This window comes from Triturus cristatus, chromosome 4_2 (genome assembly GCF_964204655.1).
Source record: "Triturus cristatus chromosome 4_2, aTriCri1.1, whole genome shotgun sequence".
NCBI classification, from domain to species: Eukaryota; Metazoa; Chordata; class Amphibia; order Caudata; family Salamandridae; genus Triturus; species Triturus cristatus.
In genome coordinates this window covers 779,938,944-779,962,990 of record NC_140586.1, presented here as the reverse complement: position 1 = coordinate 779,962,990, position 24,047 = coordinate 779,938,944, and the positions used below count along the sequence as shown (strand labels likewise).

At 46.6% G+C, this 24,047-nt stretch overlaps 1 protein-coding gene across 1 annotated transcript in view; it reads left to right on the top strand.

The window, feature by feature from the left end:
- Nucleotides 1-375: 375 nt before the first annotated feature.
- LOC146835034 (cytochrome P450 4B1-like) overlaps nucleotides 376-24,047 on the top strand; it is a 318,638-nt gene continuing 294,966 nt past the window's right edge. Inside the window, exon 1 of the mRNA XM_085602694.1 lies at nucleotides 376-681. Coding sequence (XP_085458820.1) covers nucleotides 478-681 — 204 coding nt within the window. The 5' untranslated portion in view covers nucleotides 376-477. The remainder of the gene's footprint in view (nucleotides 682-24,047) is intronic.

Sequence of the window (24,047 nt, the reverse complement as noted above, 5' to 3'; positions counted from 1 at the left end):
GGTAATGTGTGCTTTTGCGGGGGCCAAACAAACTTTTTTCCCTGTAGCAATTTTTCCCCCCCTTAGATTGATGAGGTCCGGGCATATTCCCAAACAATAGGGTTTTTGTAAAACCATGCCAAAACAAAATTTGCCACAAGGCAGGCGGGCAACACCAGTTTTATTAGCTTTGCCAATGCTTCTTTTTATAATTAAAATTAGTATATCAGGACCTCTGGTTAAGGATCACGTCGGTGCTCTAGTCACTGAAAACAATAAACTAGTAAAACTTCAGAATCTGTTCAGAGAATCAATCATTAACAAACCACGGCTTCCCTGATTGCCATCTGAAATATGGACACAAGGTGGCAGTGTAAGAGCGTGTCGTCACTCAGCGCTGGCTAGGGTCCAAGGTTTCAGTGTGTAGGGCCAAAGCCGTTGTTTCCTACCATTCACGGCACTTCCTGAGGCACCAGACGCAGGCAGAGATCCCCAGCCATGGCTTACCTTCTGGACGGAGTTCTCAGCGTTGCCTGGCAGACCCTGGACGCCACTCGGATATTCCAGTTGTTTGTAGTGTTTGCTGTTACTTTTTTGGTGCTGAAGATAATCAAGCTGCGTCAGAGACGACGGGAGCTGCTGAAAGCCTTTGCTCCGTTCCCCGGAGCTCCCTGCCACTGGTTGCTGGGAAACATCCACGAGGTACGAAAACGTTTTAAAAATTCTTCTAAAGAGGCACTTCCCAAAAGTGTCAGGGCAGCTGGGATATAAAGTGGACCCGCGTCGGTGTGAATGGCTGATCCAGGCCGGGTTTAGCCTTTGTTTTCTAGTCCTTGTGGTTCTGTATTTACCATAAAACACATAAGAGGCTGGCGACTGAATGCACGGAGCCCTGGCCACCTGCTTTGAGATTCCTAAAGCTCTGCAGAAGCGCCTTGACATGCAGACAAGCTTCCCAGCCATCTCCCTTTGAAAGAACTGTCCACATTTCTTACTCGGTTGCTAGTCATTTCTAGGGCATTTTATGCCTTTGGCGCTTTCAATTGCATATTCTGTCTGCCAGATTGATTTCAAAGGAGAACATCATTGCTAAATTGAGATGAAATAATGCATTCCAGTTGGGCACTATATGGATACATTATTTTGATGAAAGAACTGTTATAAAACTTCTCCACTGGATGCATGCATTGCAGTCTTGTTGATGGGGTAGGTCAGTGGGTCGAATGCCTGCCGGTGAGATCTGTGATCTGGGTGGACTCAGACCTGCACAGTTAGCAGGTTCGAAACTCTGCATTTGTGATCTGATAGTACTCAGACCTGCGCAGACTACATGTTTGAAACCCTGCTTCTGTCATCTTGTGGGACTCAGACCTGTGCAATCGGCAGGTTTGAATCTCAGCATGGATGGCTGAGCTGATAAAATGGTGTGACCTCTAGCGCCACCTGCCCTGAGATACCTAGCCCTCTGTTGGGTCTTTCTCATAGGTGTGCTCTTTGGAATTGTTCAAGGTGTGTCGGATCTTTTATAGGTGTGCTCTGTCATTGTTCAAGGTGTGTTGGGTCTTTCATAGGTGTGCTCTTTGGAATTGTTCAAGGTGTGTTGGACCTTTCTCATACGTGTGCTCTTTGGAATTGTTCAAGGTGTATTGGGTCGTTCTCATAGGTGTGCTCTGTCATTGTTCAAGGTTTGTTGGATCTTTCTCATACATGTGATCTTTGGAATTGTTCAAGGTGTGTTGGGTCTTTCATAGGTGTGCTCTGTTATTGTTCAAGGTGTATTGGGTCTTTCTCATAGGTGTGCACTTTGCAATTATTCAAGGTTTGTCGGGTCTTTCATAGGTGTGCTCTGTTATTGTTCAAGGTGTGTTGGGTCTTTCTCATAGGTGTGCACTTTGGAATTGTTCAAGGTGTGTCGGGTCTTTCATAGGTGTGCTCTGTTATTGTTCAAGGTGTGTTTGGGTCTTTCTCATAAGTGTGCACTTTGGAATTGTTCAAGGTGTGTCGGGTCTTTCATAGGTGTGCTCTGTTATTGTTCAAGGTGTGTTGGGTCTTTCTCATAGGTGTGCTCTTTGGAATTGTTCAAGGTGTGTCAGGTCTTTCATAGGTGTGCTCTGTCATTGTTCAAGGTTTGGTGGGCCTTTCTCATAGGTGTGCACGTTGGAATTGTAAAATTTTTGTTAGATCTTTCTCATACATGTGATCTTTGGAATTTGTTCAAGGTGTGTCGGGTCTTTCTCATAGGTGTGCTCTGTTATTGTTCAAGGTGTGTTGGGTCTTTCTCATAGGTGTGCTCTTTGGAATTGTTCAAGGTGTGTCAGGTCTTTCATAGGTGTGCTCTGTCATTGTTCAAGGTTTGGTGGGTCTTTCTTATAGGTGTGCACTTTGGAATTATTCAAGGTGTGTCGGGTCTTTAATAGGTGTGCTCTGTTATTGTTCAAGGTGTGTCGGGTCTTTCTCATAGGTGTGCTCTTTGGAATTGTTCAAGGTGTGTTGGGTCTTTCTCATACGTGTGCTCTTTGGAATTGTTCAAGGTGTGTTGGGTCGTTCTCATAATTGTGCTCTTTGGAATTGTTCAAGGTGTGTTGGGTCGTTCTCATAGGTGTGCTCTGTCATGTTAAATGTGTGTTGGCTCTTTCTCAATGGTGTGCTATGTTATTGTTCAAGGTGTGTTGGGTCTTTCTCATAGGTATGCACTGTTATTGTTCAAGGTGTGTTGGGTCTTTCTCATAGGTATGCACTGTTATTGTTCAAGGTGTGTTGGGTCTTTCTCATAGGTATGCTCTGTTATTGTTCAAGGTGTGTTGGGTCTTTCTCATAGGTGTGCTATGTTATTGTTCAAGGTGTGTTGGGTCTTTCTCATAGGTATGCACTGTTATTGTTAAACGGTGTGCTGGGTCTTTCTCATAGGTGTGCTCTGTTCTTGTTCAAGGTGTGTTGGGTCTTTCTCATAGGTGTGCTATGTTATTGTTCAAGGTGTGTTGGGTCTTTCTCATAGGTATGCACTGTTATTGTTAAACTGTGTGCTGGGTCTTTCTCATAGATGTGCTTTTGTTTGTGTTCAATAGGGAATGGGATTTTCAATGTGATGGCCGTGGTGCATTAGAATGTTGTAATTGGCAGTAGGCAGACCTATCAACTCCATCCATCCCTGCTCGACCTGTTGTACTGCAATATCTTAATAACAAAGACATCAAAATACCTTAAGTTCCTCTTCTTGTCACCCTGTTTGTGAAGCTTAAAATTCATTTTCTTAGCATAATATCACACAATTCAGATGATCTAGTTTAAACCGTCTAACAATTTAATGTTTTTCAGTGCCTCAGACAGATGTTATTCTGTGTCAGCACCCTTCTCTCACCTATTCCAGCTATTTCACCTTCTCCTCTCTCCATCGCCTCTATGTGGCCCCCTCCCTCACAACCCTTTTCTCTCACCCCCCACTTTCACGACTCCTTTCTCACTTCTTGTTTCTCTCCTTTCTCTCCTCTATCACCCCACCCCACTCTCTTCTGGTCAATATAGGGCTTCCAAGGACTTCCCTTGTTCCACAACTGTTTTGGCAGGAAATACTAAATCAAGATAGTTTGCCTGAGTACCGTTTCCTGTTTTTTTGCGTATCACATCTCTTACCCACTTCTGGAATGCTGCTTATGCTTATTGCACCCCCTACCGTGTTCCGGCGTGCTGCCTATCACGTTACCTGCCCTTCTCCGGGATGCTGCATATCATGGCACCTACCCTTCTCCGGCATGCTGCAGATAACATCACCTACCCTTCTCCGGCATGCTGTGTATCACACCACCTACACTTCTCCAGCATACTGCGTGTCACGCCACCTACCCTCCACCGGCATGCTACGTATCACATCACCTACCCTTCTTTGGCATGCTGTGTATCACGTCACCTACCCTTCTCCAGCATGCTGCATTGCACATCACCTACCCTTCTCCAGCATGCTGCGTATCATGTTTCCCAGTACTTAATTTGTAAAAAAAAAAAAAAAAATAGTGCCAGAGCTCTTGTCAGGAGGCTTATTAATTGACTGTTGTGGTCAGTGTTGGACTTGACCCTTTTTGCAGGGTCATCCCAGAACATTTTGCCATCCTCCTGTATTTGTTCTGACCTGTTGTTACTGGTTTTATGGCTCTGGGCACTTTACCACTGCTGATCTGTTTTGAAGTGCATATGCTCTCTTTTGTAAATTGTGTTATGGATTAGTGTTTCCATGATTGGCTATTTGATGTACTTGTCAGACCCTAGTACAGTGCACTATGTGTGCCCATGGCCTGTAAATGAAATGCTGGTGGTGGGCTTGCAGCACTGATTGTGCCACCCACAGAAGCAGCTTGTAAAATGTGACTCAGGCCTGCTATTGCAGAGCCTGTGTGCAGTCTGGGACTGCCATGTCGACTTGGCAAGTGCAAACACTAGCCCATCCCTAAACCTTCTCTTTTCTACATATTAGTCACCCCTAGGGTAGGCACAAGGTACCCCTGTGGGTAGGGTGCATTGTATTTGAAAGGTAGGACATGCCCTGATGTGTGTGGCATGTCCTGATAGTGAAATACTGCCAATTTCGTTTATCACTATTGCACGGCTATCTGTTCCCATAGGACAGAATGGTGAGTTTGTTTGTAACATCTTATAAACATAACTAACCCTGGGAACAAGATAGAAAAGTAAAGTTTAGTATGCATGAACTCAGAATCTTAAAGTGCATCTTTTAGTGAGGGTTATTTTTATATTCTGTGTTGGAAAATACCACTTTTAGAAAGTAGCTATTTTCTTGCCTAATCATCCAGTGTGCCTCTGCTAGGTTTGTGTATTGCATGTCTGGCTTTTGGATGACAGGTGCTGGAGAGGGGCAGAATCAGGGCTGGGCTGAATAGGCCTGGTCTTCATTTGGAGTGGTGGGAGGAGTATCACCTTCACCTAATAGGGCTGTGCCTGCCTTCCACAACAAAGGCTCCGCCCCCCTGTGGTGTGTCTGGAGCCAGGGCTCACACTGACAATGGAGGTTGTTGTGCACTAGCAAAGTGCCACACAGAACTGGTTTTGGCTGGGTACAGACACTCTCTGCCTTCAGAGAACAAAGGATTTTGGTGTACAAAAAGAGGGGCCCAGACCCTAGACTTTTAGATCACTTCTGGGAAATCAAGTAGAACCTTTGCCAAGGCGGTGAGCCGGATAAGCTGAGGAGGAATACTGCCCCTGTGTTGTTTGCTGTCTGGGGGTTGGCCTGCAGTGGACAGGGACACCTTCCTGCACAAAAACAACCCTCTGGGGCATTTTCCTCTTTCTATGTGTGCTGCAGAATTAACAAGGATAAATTAAGATATTTTTCATCTTGTTACGCCTCACCTGGAGAGGCGTAGTATTTTGACCCATTTCCCTACAAGTACTAGTAAATCTGGGAAACTTGCCAAAATCCATTGGTGGAAACACCCACACTTCACCCATGGAATGCCTCCCTGCGGCAGAGTAATGCAATGCAACAATTTGCGCTGAGTTGCGTTACTGTAGATTTATCAAGCCACGCATGGCACGCAACGTGGCCTTACATGGCTTGATGTACCTTACTTATGAGCCCCTTTGCATGGTACAAGGTAGACGCCACTCTTTCATAAATATGGCGCATATTACACAGATCTTTTCCAGAATTATGCTTGGAAATATACAAATAGCATAGCTTTCGGGAATATCCATGGAAAGTATGAATTTCTAAAAAGTGCTAAAATACATCTATGTAGGAGTCAAAGTCTTCCTATATTGGTTAAATTTGTTGTATTGTTTTTTTTTATGAATCCGGAATGGAGATAACCACCACCGACTGTCACTCTCTCTGCTGCTTGTAATATTGAATGTCTTACACAGCATCTCTTCAGCGACGGAGTAGCTTAGACAATCTTTATCTCTATTTATGATGTCACTTACATGCTGTGCTGCTGAAAGAACGGGCTTAATCCATGCCTGTGCGTACTGTCGTGAAGCACAAATGGGGCTGTAAAAGTAGGCCCTGTCAAAGTCAGTCTCTCATACATATATTCATCAGTACTTCACTCGTGTGACAACTCAAGATCAAAATATGCAGCAGTGTTGATTAAATTCTGCGGCATAATGCTGGTACTCTTTAGAAGTACGTTTTCATTTGATTAAATATTGGTACTTGTTTTACATCTGGATGCTGCAATTCGCTACTGAAAGGCGACCAGTTAGCCTTTGCAAAAGGTTTCTCACAGCCTTGAACCTTGTTTGCCTCTTTTTCTTTAGTGACTTTTGATCCGTTTGAGCTATATTTTTGGTTGAAATCTGCAATTATGCAGAAGATGATGGATTACATGGGCAGCAAATCCATTATTGTGTGCAAAATGTAGGGGCTACAGAATCACATAATTTAATTGGGCTCACTCATATTGTATTTCCCAGGCAAACAGAAACTATGTCACTTCCTGTATCTTTGGCACTATCTCTCAAGCTGCCTGTTTCAAAGGTTGCCATATTGCATCATACCGTAAGGACGTCACAAGCCAACCCCCAGCTTTGCTTTCATTAAAATACTCATAGACAATACATCTGTCATCACTCCCAAGCAGTGTACACCATAATGCAAATAAAATGCAGTTTTATAGCTGAAGTACCAATTTTACTCCCTATCTGTCACTGCAGAAATCTATTGATAATAACGACTTGTAGAGTTAGGTTGAGGAGCAAAACATATCTTTATACAAATTTAATATATTTGTAAGGCTGCAATATTACTGTCAAGCTCTAGACATGCCAACAGGTATCATTCACAAGAAAGTCTATGTTTCCACTGACAGCAAATATCCTTGGAAAACGTGCAATGGGTTTAGGCCTCCCTGATGTCACAGACTATGCCGCTGTTGAAGTCCAATGTTATGTCAATTGTATCACTTTTGATGTCAGATTGTAGTATTCTTTTCACGTTTAGATCATGACAACATTTTCCCATCAACTAAAATGTTTTAGAGACTGTGATCTAACATGTTTGTGCGCTTTTATTGCATAAAGTAGAGTGGTGAGTATCCTTATTTCACAGGGAGAGGATGTGGTTACAGAGACACCATTAGGACTCTAAGATTCAGTTTGATTTCCTTTACTCCAGCTGATTGGGGTCTAGATATGCCAATCAATGTTGATAGTGAAGTTAAACCTTTGAACTGTAAATTACCATTGGCCATTATTTAAAAACCATCCTCATCACGAAACTTGAGAACAACCTGAACATTCTAATTGCAATCGGGGCCCATTGGGAGGTGAACTATGCAGAGGCAGCTTCAACAAGGCATGGACTTAACCACCGCTGTTGCTTTAAATTGCATTCTCTTCAAGGAAGATGTACATTTTAATTGTGATATGGGCCGTTAGTGAGGTCTACATTGCTGATAACAGCCTCAAAATGTATTGGCATTCTGCAGGGCACTTGTTTTTTTTATTTCTAAACAAAGCTTGTTTCTTTTAAAATCCCCGACTTTTAACTTCATAATTGAATGCTGATCTCTTCTTTTAACCACAGGTAATCAAGCTGTGCCATCCAGAATCACACTTAGGACCTGTTTGTGAGTTTGGCAGTCCTGGGGCCGCCCGCCACACCAGCGCCCCGCTCCAGGGCCACCAAACCCATAGTCAGTCCTCCCATCAGATTACAGGTTGTAATCCTAGCAGGCTGTCTTGCGGCGGTGGTTCCACGGTGGTGCCTTTCTAAGGCTCAAAGGAGAGCCATAGAAAAAAAAGTGCAGTAGGAGCGCTGCAGCACATTTCTCCACAGGGAGAAATGCACTATGTTGTGCATTTCTTCCGGTGCAAGAACTGGGGTTGCAAACATGCAGGGGGGCATAACATGTGCCCCTTCTATGCCCCAAGAGTTGCTTCACCACCCTTTTCGTGGTGGAGCTAACTGCCATGGAAAGGGTCTCAGTGGCCAAACCGTAATATGCTCTGCGGTGCTACATCGGTACTGCCAGCATTTTGCAGTTTCTGACCAGTTCACCACCGCCGCAGTATCCATGATCCCCGGTGGTTGCAGTGGTCCGGTTGCAGTCCGACGCCAAACTCAAAATACGGTTGTCGGACCACCGGTGCGGCAGATGTTGCCCCGCCATCATGGGTTGGTGGTCCCATGAACCATCAAACTCATAATTGGCCCAAAAAGCTTTTAGTATACATTTAAAAGAGAAAACATTCTTTTCATCATAGTTGCACCAAATTAAACGTGTAATATAAACAATGCATGATGGGTAATGTATAATTTGATCATTATGTGTAACGAAGTGGGTTTCTGTTGCAGTAACCCCCCCCCCACACACACTTTTCGCCTGATACCTTATGTACTTATCCTTGGTGTGCCCTGGGTCCCTGCCAATCAGGTACCCAGGGCATGTGTTCCTTCCCTAAAAACTGTACTAAAGCCTAAACCCAATCGGCATCTCTGGCCATATGTCATCCCCTGGTAAATGGTACCCCAGGTACCCAGGGCATTGTGACCAGAGAAGACCCTTAAGGGATGCAGCACTTTTTGTGCCACCCTTAGGGGCCCTGTACCCTGACACACACACACACTGCCTTTGCAGGCTGAGTGTCCTGGTGCAGAACTAAACACAGAGTCGACATGGCACACATCCCTGTGTGCCATGCCCACAAACCCACTGCCCTGGCATACATCAGCCACCCCTCTAGCTGAGTGCCCTATGCCAATGGTGAGGACACAGGTGCATGAGCCCTGTGCCCCTACAGTACCCAGGGCCATTCCTGGGCACTGTAAGTGCAGTGATGCCATTAAGAGTATATGGTGCTGGGAGGTTGTCATTACGATCCACAGCACCATAATGGCTACACTGAAGACTGACAAGTTTGATATCAAACTTCTCAACACATTAAGCCCACACTGATGCCAGTGTGCGATTAAATGTAAAATGCACTACAGAGGGCATCTTAGAGATGCCCCCTGAAACCTAAACTACAATCCACGTCTTATCTGAGAGGCTGCCTAGGCTGCCACACAGCAAACATCTTGCTGAACCCCTGGGTGGAGAGCCCCTGCTCTCCTGGGCCTGCAACAATGCACATCCTGGGCGAGGTGCTAGGTCTCCTCCCCCAGGATGGGCAGGGGGAAGCTTCAAAGGCATGCCGCCTTTGTGAGCTTTTCCAGGCCACTTGCTGTACTCAGCGACTGGCCCCCACTGGTTCTGACCCCCACTCTGGCGGGAAGACTGGCAGGAAACCCTACGTGAGAAAAGGGGGTGTGCCAGCCTGTGCCAACTCCACCCCTCAGGTGGGGGGAGGCGAAGTGAAGCACAACTCCAGGCTCCGGCCATTTTGAGGATGGGGAGCCCTGCCCAATCACAGCTAGGCTCCTTCCCCCCCTCCGACCGGAGAGGAGAAGGATAGGGGGTGTACTCACCCCAGGACAGGGACCAATTGGTCCCTGCCCTCACCCTACCTGGAACGCCCCTAAATTTAGTATTTAGGGGCGCCCTGAACCTTCCTTCCTCAGATCCTGATTCGAAAACAAGCAAGAAGATCAAGAAACCAGAAGACCCGCTGCGCAGCTGCTAAAAAGAGGACGACACCTACCGGCCTGTTGATCCTTGAACCTGGTCCTGTGGAACTCCGGCGCCTTCAGTGGTCAGCAACCTCAAAAACCCCGGAGGACCTGACCACCTTGAGACTCTAACAAGACTGGGGCTCCCACGAGCAGTGGTTCTGCTCAAACAGCAATACCCCTGGTGCCAGCCAGGAACCACGACTCCAGCACACACTGCACCCGCCGAGCCCGGCCTGTGCCTGAGTGGACAAAGACCCTGAGGAAGTCCCCCCGGCGATTCTGACCTGGAATCCAGTGCCCAAGGACCCTCCTAGATGACCCCGACAACGCCTGCAGCCTCAGAACCAGGGACCCCTCCAACCGCGACCAGCAGGGGGTAAGATTTTCCGACTTCAAAAGACACCCCTGCTATGGCCACCTGTGCCCAACTCCTGGGTGCCTACCTATCCTCCAAAATCCCACGTTACCCCTCAAAGTGTTGGTCGCTCCTGAAGGTCCTCCGTCCCCAAGCCTGCAGCCTTTGTTCACATTCCAAGATCTCCATTGAACAACATTGAGCGCCCGAGGGCTCAAAAGCACCCTGCATCCAGCCGCCCAAGTGCCCCTGGCAGTGCAACCTATGTCCTAATCTACTTCCCCATTTGCCCTGAACAAGTGACCAGGAGCCCATCTCCCACAGCCGCGTAGCCTGCTCTCCAGCAGCCACCAACCGAAGGCCCCCTGCCTCTCATTGGATAACATTGGGCCTAACTACCTCTGCACCCGGCTGCCCCTGTGCTGCTGAGGGTGTACCAACTGTACCTACCTGACCCTGGGAGACCCCTCAGTCTATGCCCAGAACCTTAACTCTGCAAGTCGAGTACTTACCTAAAAGCCGATAACTCACTTTTCTTCCATAGGCTAACATTGAGTGGTTTCATTTGGAGTTTTGGAACTTTAAAACATTCATCTAAAATCAGCCGAACAACGAATTCCGATGTTCTCACCTGTATGAGGAGAGACCTCAGTGATGCATCTTGTAGCTCAGTACTGACCCTGAAAAGTAATTTTAACCGTACTTACCAGTAACTTGAATTTACCTCCATTGGAAACCATTGACTGTTTTTCTGTGAAATTACTTCTAAGTGTCGATTTTTGCAAACTACAAATATTCTTTAAAAATCGTGCCAACTATGAAAACCTAATTACTTAACTGTTTTAGATAGATGTCCCAGTACTGAGCCTAGGAGCCCAGCACTGGATTACAAAAGTAACGAGAACATACTTTACCCGTAACTTGAATTTTCTTCCATAGGAAACCATTGACTGTTATTCTGTGAAATTTCTTCTGTTGATTTTGCAAACTTATAAATATTCCTTAAATATCGCCTGTATAACTTAAACGCAGTTTCTCAACTGCTTACAGGTGGTGCACTAGAGCTGGATCCAGGTTTCAACACTGACCTAGAAAAAGTACCCATAACCCCACTTACCTGCTAAGTGAACTTCCTTCCATAGGCTAACATTGGTAATTTGATCAGAAAAAGTTTCTAAGTGTCAACTTTTAAAATAGCAAAATATTGCTTAAAAATCACAACAGTAACTAAAACGTATTTACTCATTTGTTTCCAAGAAATGTCCTAGGACTGAATCTAGGATCTGGTGCTGGAGTTAGAAAAGTAATCCTGAAAGTAATCAATTGCGTATAGCTGAAAATTCCCATTGAGCTCAATGTATTATTGTCTTTGAAATTGTGTTGCCTATTGCAACAAACTGTAACTATTATCTGCAAAAGTCAATTGCCTATTGCAAAGTATTTAACTAAAGCATCTCAGTCTGAGAAAGTATATTTTGATACCTATTGTTGGTTCTAAAATAAAACAACCATATATTTTTTATATAAACCATTGGCCTAGAGTTCAGTTCTTGAGTGTGTGAGACCATTTGCTGACTGAGTGTCTACAACAAATGCTTTACACTGTCCTCTGATACTGCCTTACTGCTTGACCGAGCTACCACTTTAGAGAGTAAGGTTATATCTAAGTTTAACCTCTGCCAGACCTCTGGGGACTGTGGCTTCTGTACACACTGTACCTATTTGGGAACAGTATATATAGAGCCACTTTCTCACATTGGTGGATCAGAGGTGGGATACAAACTTGCATTTGTTGAACTACTTGGTTACCATCTGATCACACGACAGAACTCTTAAGATTGCCTTTAGAATTCTGATTGGTCTTTTCCAAAATACTAAAAGTCTTGTCAGGGCCTTGCTTAAGTCCAATTAGAATTTTAGAAAAATAAAAGTCACTATAGTCAGGGTAGAGGATTAGAACTGTCAGGTTGAAATGACTCAAACAAACCCAGCTATTAGTGAAAATAATAACATGGACCTGGTGGAGGAGCTCGACCTCACACCTTACTTACACTTGTCTTTCAAGGAATTGAGGTCCCTATGCAAACTTAAAAATGTACCAATGGTCCTGCATCCAACCAAACTAGGTCTCCAGGGGCTCTTGGCTGAGTATGCTAAGGACCACCCATCTGAACATGGTTATGGCCAGTCAGATGAGGAAAGGAAAGAGGAGGAGGAGGATAATAACCCCCTACACTATTCCCTAGGGAGGAAAGGGCCCCCATACCCTCGAATCCAAGAATTAGCATCTGGGAACATAGAGTTTAGACAGGTTAACCAGGTACCAGAGAGATCACTGGGGGACCCACCAGTGAAGAGGACAGCTTTTTAGCAAAGTTGGCCAAAAGGTTGGATCTAGAGTCCAGGGTCCTGGCTCTAGAAAAAGAAAGGAGAGAGATGGGTTTAGCACCCATCAATGGTGGCAGCAATAATAAAAACAAGGATAGGGAGGAAACCTCTGATCCTAAAATCCCCAAAGGGATTGTCCCTAAATTTGAGGAAGGTGATGATATCACCAAATGGTTCACAGCCTTTGAGAGGGCTTGTGAAATAAGAAGAGTAAAGAAACCTCTCTGGGGGGCACTCCTGTGGGAACTGTTCTCTGGTAACTGCAGAGACAGGCTTCTGACCCTCTCTGGGCCAGATGCAGGGTCCTATGACCCCATGAGGAAGACTCTGATTGAGGGATTTGGATTCACTACTGAGGAGTACAGAATTAGATTCAGGGGGGCTCACAAAACCCAGACCCAGTCCTGGATTGACTTTGTAGATTTCTCAGTAAAAACACTGGATGGTTGGTTAGCTGGACATGATGTGTATGATTTTTCTGGATTTTACAATTTGTTTATGAAGGAACATATACTAAGTAATTGCAAAAATGAAAAGTTGCATCAGTATCTGGTAGACCTAGGTCCACTTTCTCCCCAAGAATTGGGAAATAAAGCAGACCACTGGGTCAGAACAAGGGTAACTAGGACATCCACTGGGGTTGACCAAAAGCAAGGAGTCACAAAGCCCCCCCAGAAGAAAGAGAGTGAACCCCTTAAGGATAAAAGTAAGGAGTCCCAGGTAGCCTCCTAAAAACCTGACCAGGAGGGTGGGTCCAAAGGCACCTCACAAACTAAACCAGGGTACCAAGGTAAGAATTGGGATCCCAACAGAATATGGTGTTACAACTGTCAGAAGTCTGGACACCACACCAAGGACTCTAGCTGTCCTAAAAACAAGATCCCTAGTGTAGCCCCAGGGGTTGGCAGTGTAGCTTGGGAGGGAGGGTCCTCAGATGAGGATGTCCTCCTAGCTTTCAACTGGGGAATGGGCCCAAGAGGCAAGCTGGAGATCCCAGAGGGGAGTAGACACTTTCACCACCTACTTGTGAATGGAATCCCAGCCACTGCCCTGAGAGATACCTGTGCCAGTCACACTGTGGTACATGACAGGTTGGTATTCCCACACCAGTATGTCCCAGGGGAAACAAGAAGAGTAAGGACTGTCCCAGGGGGAGTCACTGTTAGGCCTGTGGTTATAGTGCCCCTAGTAATAGCTGAGTCCCTTAGATGGAGAAAGGTGGTAGTCAGTAAAGACCTCCCCCTTGATTGACTCCTAGAGAATGACCTCTTAGAGGTGGATCTGAGCCAAAGAGAGGCACTGGGCCAATGCCAGGCCTCACCCAAGAAACCTAGGGGGGCTCAAACTGCAGTCAGTGCAGCTGGGCCCAAAAGAGAAAGAAGGAACAGGATAGGAAAGGGGAGCAACTGTTAGCCACAGTTCCAGAAGGCCAGGGAAATTCCATCCCAGTGAGGGAAAACTCCGAAAGTCGCCCTGGTAAAGCCCCCCCCCCCAGCCAATAAAAAGACCTGACTAGTCAGGCAACTGTCCAGCCTTAGTTGGTGGCTTCTCAGCTGGCAGAACAAAGGGTGGAGGAAGGGTGTTCACTACCAAGTGTGGTGACCCCCCCCACCCTAAAACAACAGGCAGACAGTCAGGACCCAAAGAGACCTGTCAGATAGCCCCTTGACTTGCCAGTCAGGAGCTAAAGGTGTGGTTCTGGGCAGTGACAGCTGTCAGCAGCCTCTGCTGGGTATTAGCCTTCATGGCAGCCCTATCCTTGGCATGGTGGCCTAACCCCCTGCCAAATAGTAAGCTAGGCCCCCTGACCCTATTGGTCATGGTGTGGTTGCTAAAACTGTGGGTAACCTCCGTGGGTAAGCTGGGCCTTGCCCTGGCTAAGTTAGACTTTACAGAGGTAGGCACCTCTGGAACCAAAATAAAAAGATGAGATGAAGACACTAAAGAGCAAGGAGAGCAGCTTTGGGAATTAGGTCCTGAAAATGATAAGGTAGGCCAGCTCCCCAAAGGGACTGACCTGGACAGAAAGATATAAGGCAGAGTAGGCCCAGCAACTTTCAAACCACTTCCCCAACTCTTCCTCGCCTGAAAGACTAGAGAGACTCTCCCAGCGTTGGCTGAGTCTCCCGGCCTATGGGCTGGGGGGGGGGGGGGAAGGGGGGGGGCTTGTGTAAGGAAGTGGGTTTCTGTTGCAGTAACTCCCCTCCACTTTTTGCCTGATTCCTGATGTACTTTCCCTTGGTGTGCCCTGGGTCCCTGCCAATCAGGTACCCAGGGCATGTGTTCCTTCCCTAAAAACTGTACAAAAGCCTAAACCCAATTGGCATCTCTGGCCACATGTCAGCCCCTGGTAAATGGTACCCTAGGTACCCAGGGCATTGTGACCAGAGAAGACCCCTAGTGGCTGCAGCACTTATTGTGCCACCCTTAGGGGCCCTGTACCCTGACACACACACACACTGCCTTTGCAGGCTGAGTGTCCTGGTGCAGAACTTAACACAGAGTCGAAAGTGCCATGCCCTCAAACCCCCTGCCCTGGCATACATCAGCCACCCCTCTAGCTGGGTGCCCTATGCCAGTGGTGAGGACAAAGGTGCATGAGCCCTGTGCCCCTACAGTACCCAGGGCCATTCCTGGGCACTGTAAGTGCAGTGATGCCATTAAGAGTATATGGTGCTGGGAGGTTGTCATTACGAACTCCACAGCACCATAATTTAATGTAAAATGCACTACAGAGGGCATCTTAGAGATGTCCCCTGAAACCTAACCTACAATCCACGTCTTGTCTGAGAGGCTGCCTAGGCTGCCACACAGCAGACTTGTTGCTGGACCCCTGGGTGGAGAGCCCCTGCTCTCCTGGGCCTGCAACAATGCACATCCTGGGCGAGGTGCTAGGTCTCCTCCCCCAGGATGGGCAGGGGGAAGCTTCAAAGGCATGCCGCCTTTGTGAGCTTTTCCAGGCCACTTGCTGTACTCAGCAACTGGCCCCCACTGGCTCTGACCCCCACTCTGGCAGGAAGACTGGCGGGAAACCCTACATGAGAAAAGGGGGTGTGCCAGCCTGTGCCAACTCCACCCCTCAGGTGGGGGGAGGCGAGGTGAAGCACAACTCCTGGCTCCGGCCATTTTGAGGATGGGAGCCCTGCTCAATCACAGCTAGGCTCCTGCCCCTCTCCCACCGGAGAGGAGCAGGATAGGGGGTGTACTCACCCCAGGACAGGGACCCATTGGTCCCTGCCCTCACCCTACCTGTAACACCCCAAAATTTAGTATTTATGGGGCACCCTGAACCCTCCTTCCTCAGATCCTGATTCGAAAACAAGCAAGAAGATCAAGAAACCAGAAGACCCGCTGCGCAGCTGCTAAAAAGAGGACAACACCAACTGACTTGGCCCCAGCCCTACCGGCCTGTTGATCCTTGAACCTGCTCCTTCAGTGGTCAGCAACCTCAAAAACCCCAGAAGACCTGACCACCTTGAGACTCTACCAAGACTGGGACTCCCACGAGCAGTGGTTTTGCTCAAACAGCAATGCCCCTGGTGCCAGCCAGGAACCGCGACTCCAGCACACTCTGCACCCGCCGAGCCCGGCCTGTGCCCGAGTGGACAAAGACCCTGAGGACGTCCCCCTGGAATTCTGACCTGGAATCCAGTGCCCAAGGACCCTCCTCCACGACCCCGACGACGCCTGCAGCCTCAGAACCAGGGACCCCTCCAACCGCGACCAGCAGGGGGTAAGATTTTCCGACTTCAAAAGACACCCCTGCACCCGGCACCCCGTGGCCCACTGTGCCCAACTCCTGGGTGCCTACCTATCCTCCAAGATCCCAACTTACCCCTAGAAGTGTTGGTCGCTCCTGAAGGTCCTCCGTCCCCGAGCCTGCAGCCTTTGTTCACTTTCCAAGATCTCCATTGAATAACATTGAGCGCCCGAGGGCTCAAAAGCACCCTGCACCCAGCCGCCCGTGTGCCCCTGGCAGTGCAACCTATGTCCTAATCTACTTCCCCATTTGCCCTGAGCAAGTGACTAGGAGCCCAGCTGCCACAGCCGCGTGGCCTGCTCTCCAGCAGCCACCAACCGAAGGCCCCCTGCCTCTCATTGGATAACATTGGGCCTAACTACCTCTGCACCCGGCTGCCCCTGTGCTGCTGAGGGTGTACCAACTGTACCTACCTGACCCTGGGAGACCCCTGAGTCTATGCCCAGAACCTTAACTCTGCAAGTCGAGTACTTACCTAAAAGCCGATAACTCACTTTTCTTCCATAGGCTAACATTGAGTGGTTTCATTTGAAAATTCTTCTAAGTGTGGAGTTTTGGAACTTTAAAACATTCATCTAAAATCAGCCGAACAACGAATTCCGATGTTCTCACCTGTATGAGGAGAGACCTCAGTGATGCATCTTGTAGCTCAGTACTGACCCTGAAAAGTAATTTTAACCGTACTTACCAGTAACTTGAATTTACCTCCATTGGAAACCATTGACTGTTTTTCTGTGAAATTACTTCTAAGTGTCGATTTTTGCAAACTACAAATATTCTTTAAAAATCGTTCCAACTATGGAAACGTAATTACTTACCTGTTTTAGATAGATATCCCAGTACTGAGCCTAGGAGCCCAGCACTGGATTACAAAAGTAACGAGAACATACTTTACCCGTAACTTGAATTTTCTTCCATAGGAAACCATTGACTGTTTTTCTGTGAAATTTCTTCTGTCGATTTTGCAAACTTATAAATATTCCTTAAAAATTGCCTGTATAACTTAAACGCAGCTTTTCAACTGCTTACAGGTGGTGCACTAGAGCTGGATCCAGGATCCAACACTGACCTAGAAAAAGTAACCATAACCCCACGTACCTCCTAAGTGAACTTCCTTCCAAAGGATAACATTGGTAATTTGATCAGAAAAAGTTTCTAAGTGTCAACTTTTAAAATAGCAAAATATTGCTTAAAAATCACAACAGTAACTAAAACGTATTTATTCACTTGTTTCCAAGAACTGTCCCAGGACTGAATCTAGGATCCAGTCCTGGAGTTAGAAAAGTAATCCTGAAAGTAATCAATGGCATATAGCTGAAAATTCCCATTGAGCTCAATGTATTATTGTCTTTGAAATTGTGATGCCTATTGCAACAAACTGTAACTATTATCTGCAAAAGTCAATTGCCTATTGCAAAGTATTTAACTAAAGCATCTCATTCTGAGAACGTATATTTTGATACCTATTGTTGGTTCTAAAATAAAACAACCATATATTTTTTATATAAACCATTGGCCTAGAGTTCAGTTCTTGAGTGTGTGAGACCATTTACTGACTGAGTGTGTACAACAAATGCTTTACACTGTCCTCTGATACTGCCTTACTGCTCGACCAAGCTACCACTTTAGAGAGTAAGGTTATATCTAACGTTAACCTCTGCCAAACCTCTGGGGACTGTGGACTCTGTACACACTGTACCTATTTGGGAATGGTATATACTGAGCCACTTTCTCACATTATGGTACAGGAGGACTTCTTCCTTAGGAATACCAGACTTACCACTTGCATTTTAAGCATTGCAGTTTGCTGATACATGATAAAGCAAATAATATGTCTTGCATCATGCGGGGCCTCCTTGACCACAATGAGGTAGAAGTTTAGCCAAATAAAATAAAAACATCTTTTGATACTCGCCAGCTTTGTTTTTACGAAAATTCCTACTCGACAAAAATCCCCACTCACAGAAAAGTCAATCCCGTTTCCTCACATCTCCCGTTAACCAGTGTTAAGAAAATGGATCTGCGGGAGTTTCAAATGAAAGACTATGAAAAAATAGTTCGATATGTGACAAGTAGGATTTAAATTCTGAATAAAATGTCTCGTTTGTATGCCTGTAAACATAGATTGTGGAAGAAATAACCACTAAGCAAATGTAAATGCTGTAGAAACACTGCCCTCATTTTACACTCTTGTGAGCTAGTAGTTTTTTGGAGGATAATAATGACTTTGTACTCCATGGAAAACACTATTCCTGTAGTGTTTCATTTCTTGCTCTCATTGAGTCTCTCCGTGTTTACATAGATTTACCCCGACCTGACTTTTGGCCATTGCCAGATAATCTTCCAGGTTTCCTTTTAACTATTAACCCAGTGTCAGCTATGCTCCTGGCAGTTTGACAGACAGACGGACTGGGCTTTTAGCCACCCATGAATCAATCACTGCTTTTAGAATAAATGTGCTTCGCGCAGACGTTTGAAGTGTGGGTGGTTGGTACAAGAGTTTATAGAGGCACTGATTACAAATTAGGCAGAGCACAAATAGTTCATGTAAAATTAGTTTGGCTCCACCCGATTATAACAAATTAAGTTTGTCCACAACCGCTTTTACTAGGTTTTTGAGAACCTGACCCAATTTTCAAGGCACGCAGTTCTGGCCAGAAAAATTGCATAAGACCTCGGTTAAAGCAGCCAATCTTCATTCCTTGTTTTTTGATTTTTTTTTTAGGGAGCATTAAATGCCCCCTCCAACCAGAAAGAGCTTTCCCCTGGTCCCCCCTCACTCCAACCACAGACCCACACATACAGTTACCACCTGCTGGCAGCAGGTGGTAAATATCCGGGGTAAACTCCTTGGAGTGGTAAATTCTTTGCCCTTTTATGCCCACAAAAATGGGTCCAACGCGGCAGTTCCCTATTCCATGGGTTATACTGGTGACTGCAAAGTAGATTTGTGAAATTATTGCATAGTAACAGTGAAATCACATGCAATTTTACCAGTACCGCTGTACGTGCGCATTAAAATCACAGATTTTATCTAGAAATTAGTTCCAGATTCATGCAGGGAGAGACGGTCCTCACCCTTTGAGATACGTTTGATTGTAGGAGTAAATATGTAGAGAACTTTCCAGCTTCCAAGCAAACTAGAAGGACTATGTAGGCATTTGATAGTTTGGACAGCCATTTTGAATAAACATCTGAAAACAAGCTTATTGTTTTAAAAGAGGCCTGGCCTTTAAGGAGGAGCCAGTGCAGGGACCTCCAAGCTTCACCATCATGACGCCTCATTTGGAAGCTACAGAACCTTCTAACAGCTACGTTTGTGGCCAACTGCAACCTCTGTAACAGTGTCGTTGGAATGCCACCTTACGAGGCATTAACCATAGTCCAGGAGGAGATAATTGCTGCCTGTGCCACCTGAGTTTTATTAAGTTGGGAGAGTAGTGGTAGTAATCTTGTTCTAGGAGTGGTGCTGGAAAGCACAATTTCCTGTGCTTGGTTCCATTATCCTTTTGACATCAAAAGAGATGCATATGTTTCTTACTTTGGTGGCAGTGGCTAGCTCTCGTCCTACCTGGGCTAGTCTCACAATTAGTTAGAAGCTCCTTATTACCATCTTGGTTCCATCAAACTGCAATAGGTTGCCAGGTAATCGGCAGGATTTTAAAGGTTGGCACTCATTATCCAGGCCACAGACTCTACTGTAGTCGACTGATGTCGATGTATGCCTTGCACAGTACTGCACGGCCCTTAATATCAAATATTGGAGTCAAGGAGATATTAAACAGGACATATGACAAGATCCCTGTGGAAAGTGAGAGGCAATGTTTGCCTCTTAACAAAAAAGGGATAATATTAACAGCTGAAGCCTGCGAGTCAGAAAAGGTATGAAACATCACTTGGACATCAGATCAACATTACTTGCAGTGAATAATCCTTTCAACGGAATGCAGTGTTCCCTCAAGGAAGGACAACATATCCAGCTACCCGTCCACTGAAGGTGCTTTTGCATCTGTTTGGGGATATGAAGTGCTGAGCAAATCACAATATAATTCTGATCGTACTTGTGCCTGTTGGACTTGGCCCTTCTGGCAGGTTCACCCCTGAACTTTTTGCCTTAAGCTCTGACATATTGGTAGTGTTTTTTGGCCTCTGCGCACGTTAGCACTGTGGCCCAGTGTAAAGTGCGTGCGCTCTCTGAGTGCGTGTGGTGAGATTGGCTTGCCCTCCCATAGGAATGCATGGGGGATATATGTGTCCATGGTAATTCCTGTTGTGAGAGGAGTGCAGGGTCGAATTTAGTATGTACAAACTCGTGAGAATAACTGCTGCGCAATGGTGTGCGCAGATTTATGGTGACTAGTGGAGAAGTGCCACTTCTAGAAGTTGGCCTTTTTGTGTACTGTGTGTCTGCCTGCCTGATGTGGAGTGCATGTCTGGCTTGTGATTGACAGGAGCTGAGAGGGCTGGGGAATTCCAGGAGCCAGGGTGAGTCTGCCCGGTGGTGAATGGAGAGATCTGCATGTAGATGGGAGGGAGGAGTTGCACCTGGGACCTGAATAGGACTGTGCCTTCCCTCCGCAATGCTGGCTCCGCCCCCTGTGGTGCGTCTGAGCACCTAGCCCCACCTTACAAAGGAGAGAGGAGCTGAGCAAAACAAAATGCTCCAAAGCTCCCCCAAACCAGTTGCATCTGGTTTTCCCCCAGCCCTGTGCTGTGTCACAAAGGAAATAGTGGTATAAATATAGGGGCTGTGACCCCATGAAAATGTTCTCTTTTGAATCCTGACAGAGGGGGGCTTGCTGTTTGTGGGGCCCAGGAGGGACTGCCATGGGGACTGCCTCCTGTGTGCTGGCCCCTGGGCCCTACATTGCCCCCTTGATGCCTCCAGGACTGCTGGGACCTTTTGCTCTTTCTTTTTATTGTGCCAAAGCTTGATGGAGCTTCCCAGCGGCCTGGGGAGCGCTTTATTCTACTTTCCCGTGAAAGGGAAAAGCGTGGACTGAGCAGTGCTGTGCTGCAGCCCCCTTCGGGAGAGAACCCCCCCCCCTGGGGATTCCCCCATCATTCCGTATTCGCAGGTGCCACCCCGCTTATCTTTATGTAATTACGGGTGCCTTCCCCTGTTTTTGGTTAGTAATTAAGCGGGTGCCCACCCGCTGTATATTTCCATCACGAGGGAGCCTACCCCTCTTATTACCAGAGTAATGAAATCACCGCCGCGGCCACCGGAAGTCAGGCAAGCCTTGCCTGGGATGTGGGCGGGGCCGGGAGAGGAATCCCAGTAATCCAGGCGGGAGCCCACCCCGCACTGGACCTTGAGGGGAGGAGTGCGGCCGGAGCTGGTGCGGAGGGAGTGCGAGGCACATTGTCGGTGCCTGCTCCTCCGTGCTGGGTGAAGCCAAAAGGAGTCCCGGGTCCCAAGAGGGGGCCCGGGTGAAGAGAAGCAGAGACCGGAGTACTGCCGCAGAGTCCCGGTGAGTGGGGGCTCCATGTTTTGTGCCCTTCGAGGCACAGTGCCAGTTATATATTTCGAGCTGCCCCGTCTTGCAGCAGGCCGCTCCAACAGTGGGCGAATATGTAACGTTACAACGCAATCAAAATGACCGCGGAACGTTACATCTCAGTTTTTACAACGCAAGTCGTTACAACGACTTGCGCTGGAGGGCGCTGGACTTAGGAATAGTAAGATTTACTATTCTAACATCAGTCTACATACAGTAGGGAAGGTGTTGGAATAGTAAATCATACTATTCCTAAGGTTAGAGCGCCATCCAGCGCAAGTTGTTGTAACGACTTGCGTTGTATTACCCGCGATGTAAATGCATTGCGATGCAATGCCCACGTGGTAATGGATGTTTCCCGCCCGTGCTGGTCCCCGTCTCTGGGGCCATATCGAAGCGCATTGTCGGCACCTGGGCGGCCCCGCTTGCGAGGGTGCTGCCCCAACGACAGGGGACATGTTTATTTTCAGAGCCTGATGGCTCCAACGTTGGGCACATTGATTTCAAGGGCCACTGAGAACCCATGCGCCATTTAATTATTTACAGCTGCGCAGCAATTAGTGCTAGCTGCACTGTTTAGGCGCACATTTCTTTTGGGGTCTTGTGCAGTCAGGAGTGAGATGCACTCCTTTGCCTCACACTTTCCCAGCTGCCCAGCAAGTAGTGGGCAGCTGCCACGTTTAGGTTTTGCGCAGTGGCTCACCCTTGACTTTCTCTGCATTGGCAGCACGCCCTGACATTCTGGACACAGGGCATTTGAGCCCCTCTTTGGGATGGCCAGTTGGCCAGGGGGATTGTTAGGTTTATAGGGCGCCAGGCCCTACTGTGATTTTGGGTGCTAAGAAATGTGATTAATGTAGAATGATTTACGCACCTGTGTTGATACCTCTAAATGTGTTTTATGATTATGAGGTTGGTTCGCATATTATGGTTTATGCTAGTGAGATTTATTTCCTAATGTAGTTCTACTTAGGAGGTCAGGGTCTAATGCGTTTAGACTTGTGAGATGATGGCCTCATGTGTTTATGATGGTGAGGTTGGCGCAGAATGTAATTCACGCCTGATATGATACTGTGCATAATGTAGTTTATGTTACAGGCCGATGCTAAGTACAGTGATTACCAGTAGTTACTGGTTGTGTTCTATGTTTATAAAAAGTTCTACATTTACTAAGTTCACTTTGTGATGGTACTGACAGTGGTCAAGTTGGCCCTGTCAGGTGTCAATAATCTCTTGTAAATATAACCTAGTGCCAGGTGGCACCATGTATAAGATGTGCTTACTATTCTAAGGTGTTATGATAAAACAAAGGCTATTTATATATATAACCTTGTGTGGAGTTCCTTTTGTGGTGTGCCTGGGATGTTGTTGCTGTGTGTGTGCGCATATGCTTTACACATGACATCCGGGATAAGCCTGACTGCTCGTGCCAAGCTACCAAGGGGGTGAGCAGGGGTTATCTTTGGCGTGTAACTTCCTTGCCCTGACTAGAGCGGTGGTTTCTGCCTGGCTTTGGCGCAAGCCTTAGCCAACCAGAAATCCCATTTCTAGCAGTGTCTATTTCTGGGATAGTAGTAATACCACTGTTCTAATTATGAGAATCCTAGATATATCGGGAGCATTTTAGACATGTGATACAGCGTAGACCTATCACTTTGTGTATTTGGAAAAATTTGAACACCTGGATGACCTTGTGTGAGATATTCCACCACTGACCTCCCCTTCTCCATGTAGTCTGTAGGGAGCTTCACTGGACATACATCACTCTCTAGTGCTATTCTTCAATATTGCACAGCTGTTTGTCTGTTGTGCAAAAGAATTGTGCTTATAAATTGGTACACTCTTCTTGTAAAGGTAGAATGCAGCTACTCAGTGGAGTGCAATGCTGTACTAAAGAGGGAAACCATATGCATGCCTCAAACCAAGTAATGGGAGTAAGCAGAGAGGCTGCAGGTTGGAGTTAAATGAGCACCGTGCAGACATTTATGGGTGAGCTCACCAGGTAGGAGGTATAGATTTTCTAATATCCCCGAGCACTTAGTGCCTCCTAGTAACCCATACCCTGAGTTTCCAGCAGCCCTCTTTCTTTTTTAGTTTTTCTTCTCTTATTTCCTTCCATTCTATCCAGCCTTGTAAAGGTTCGCAGGTCCATGCGTGATGTGCTGCTCCACATCAGGTTTTGTTTTAGGACTTGTAGTCATGTGTTTTCCATTATTAAAAATGACTACAAGTCCGAGAATTCGAAGAAAAAAACATGGGCGGGACCAGCATCTCCCACATGGACATGGTAATGGGAATCATTGCAACAATGTCTGTCTCTTCTGTTATATCATCATTCATGACAGGCCAGCTATACAAAATTGCCAGTGAGCGCTGTGAAATTTAGGGTTAAAGTTGGTGGTTATGTCGATATAGAGGACTAGAAACATTTCCAGAAGAGTGCACTGACTCTCTATTTGCCACAGCCTAGCCTCTCATATAAATGATGTAGCTGCTGTA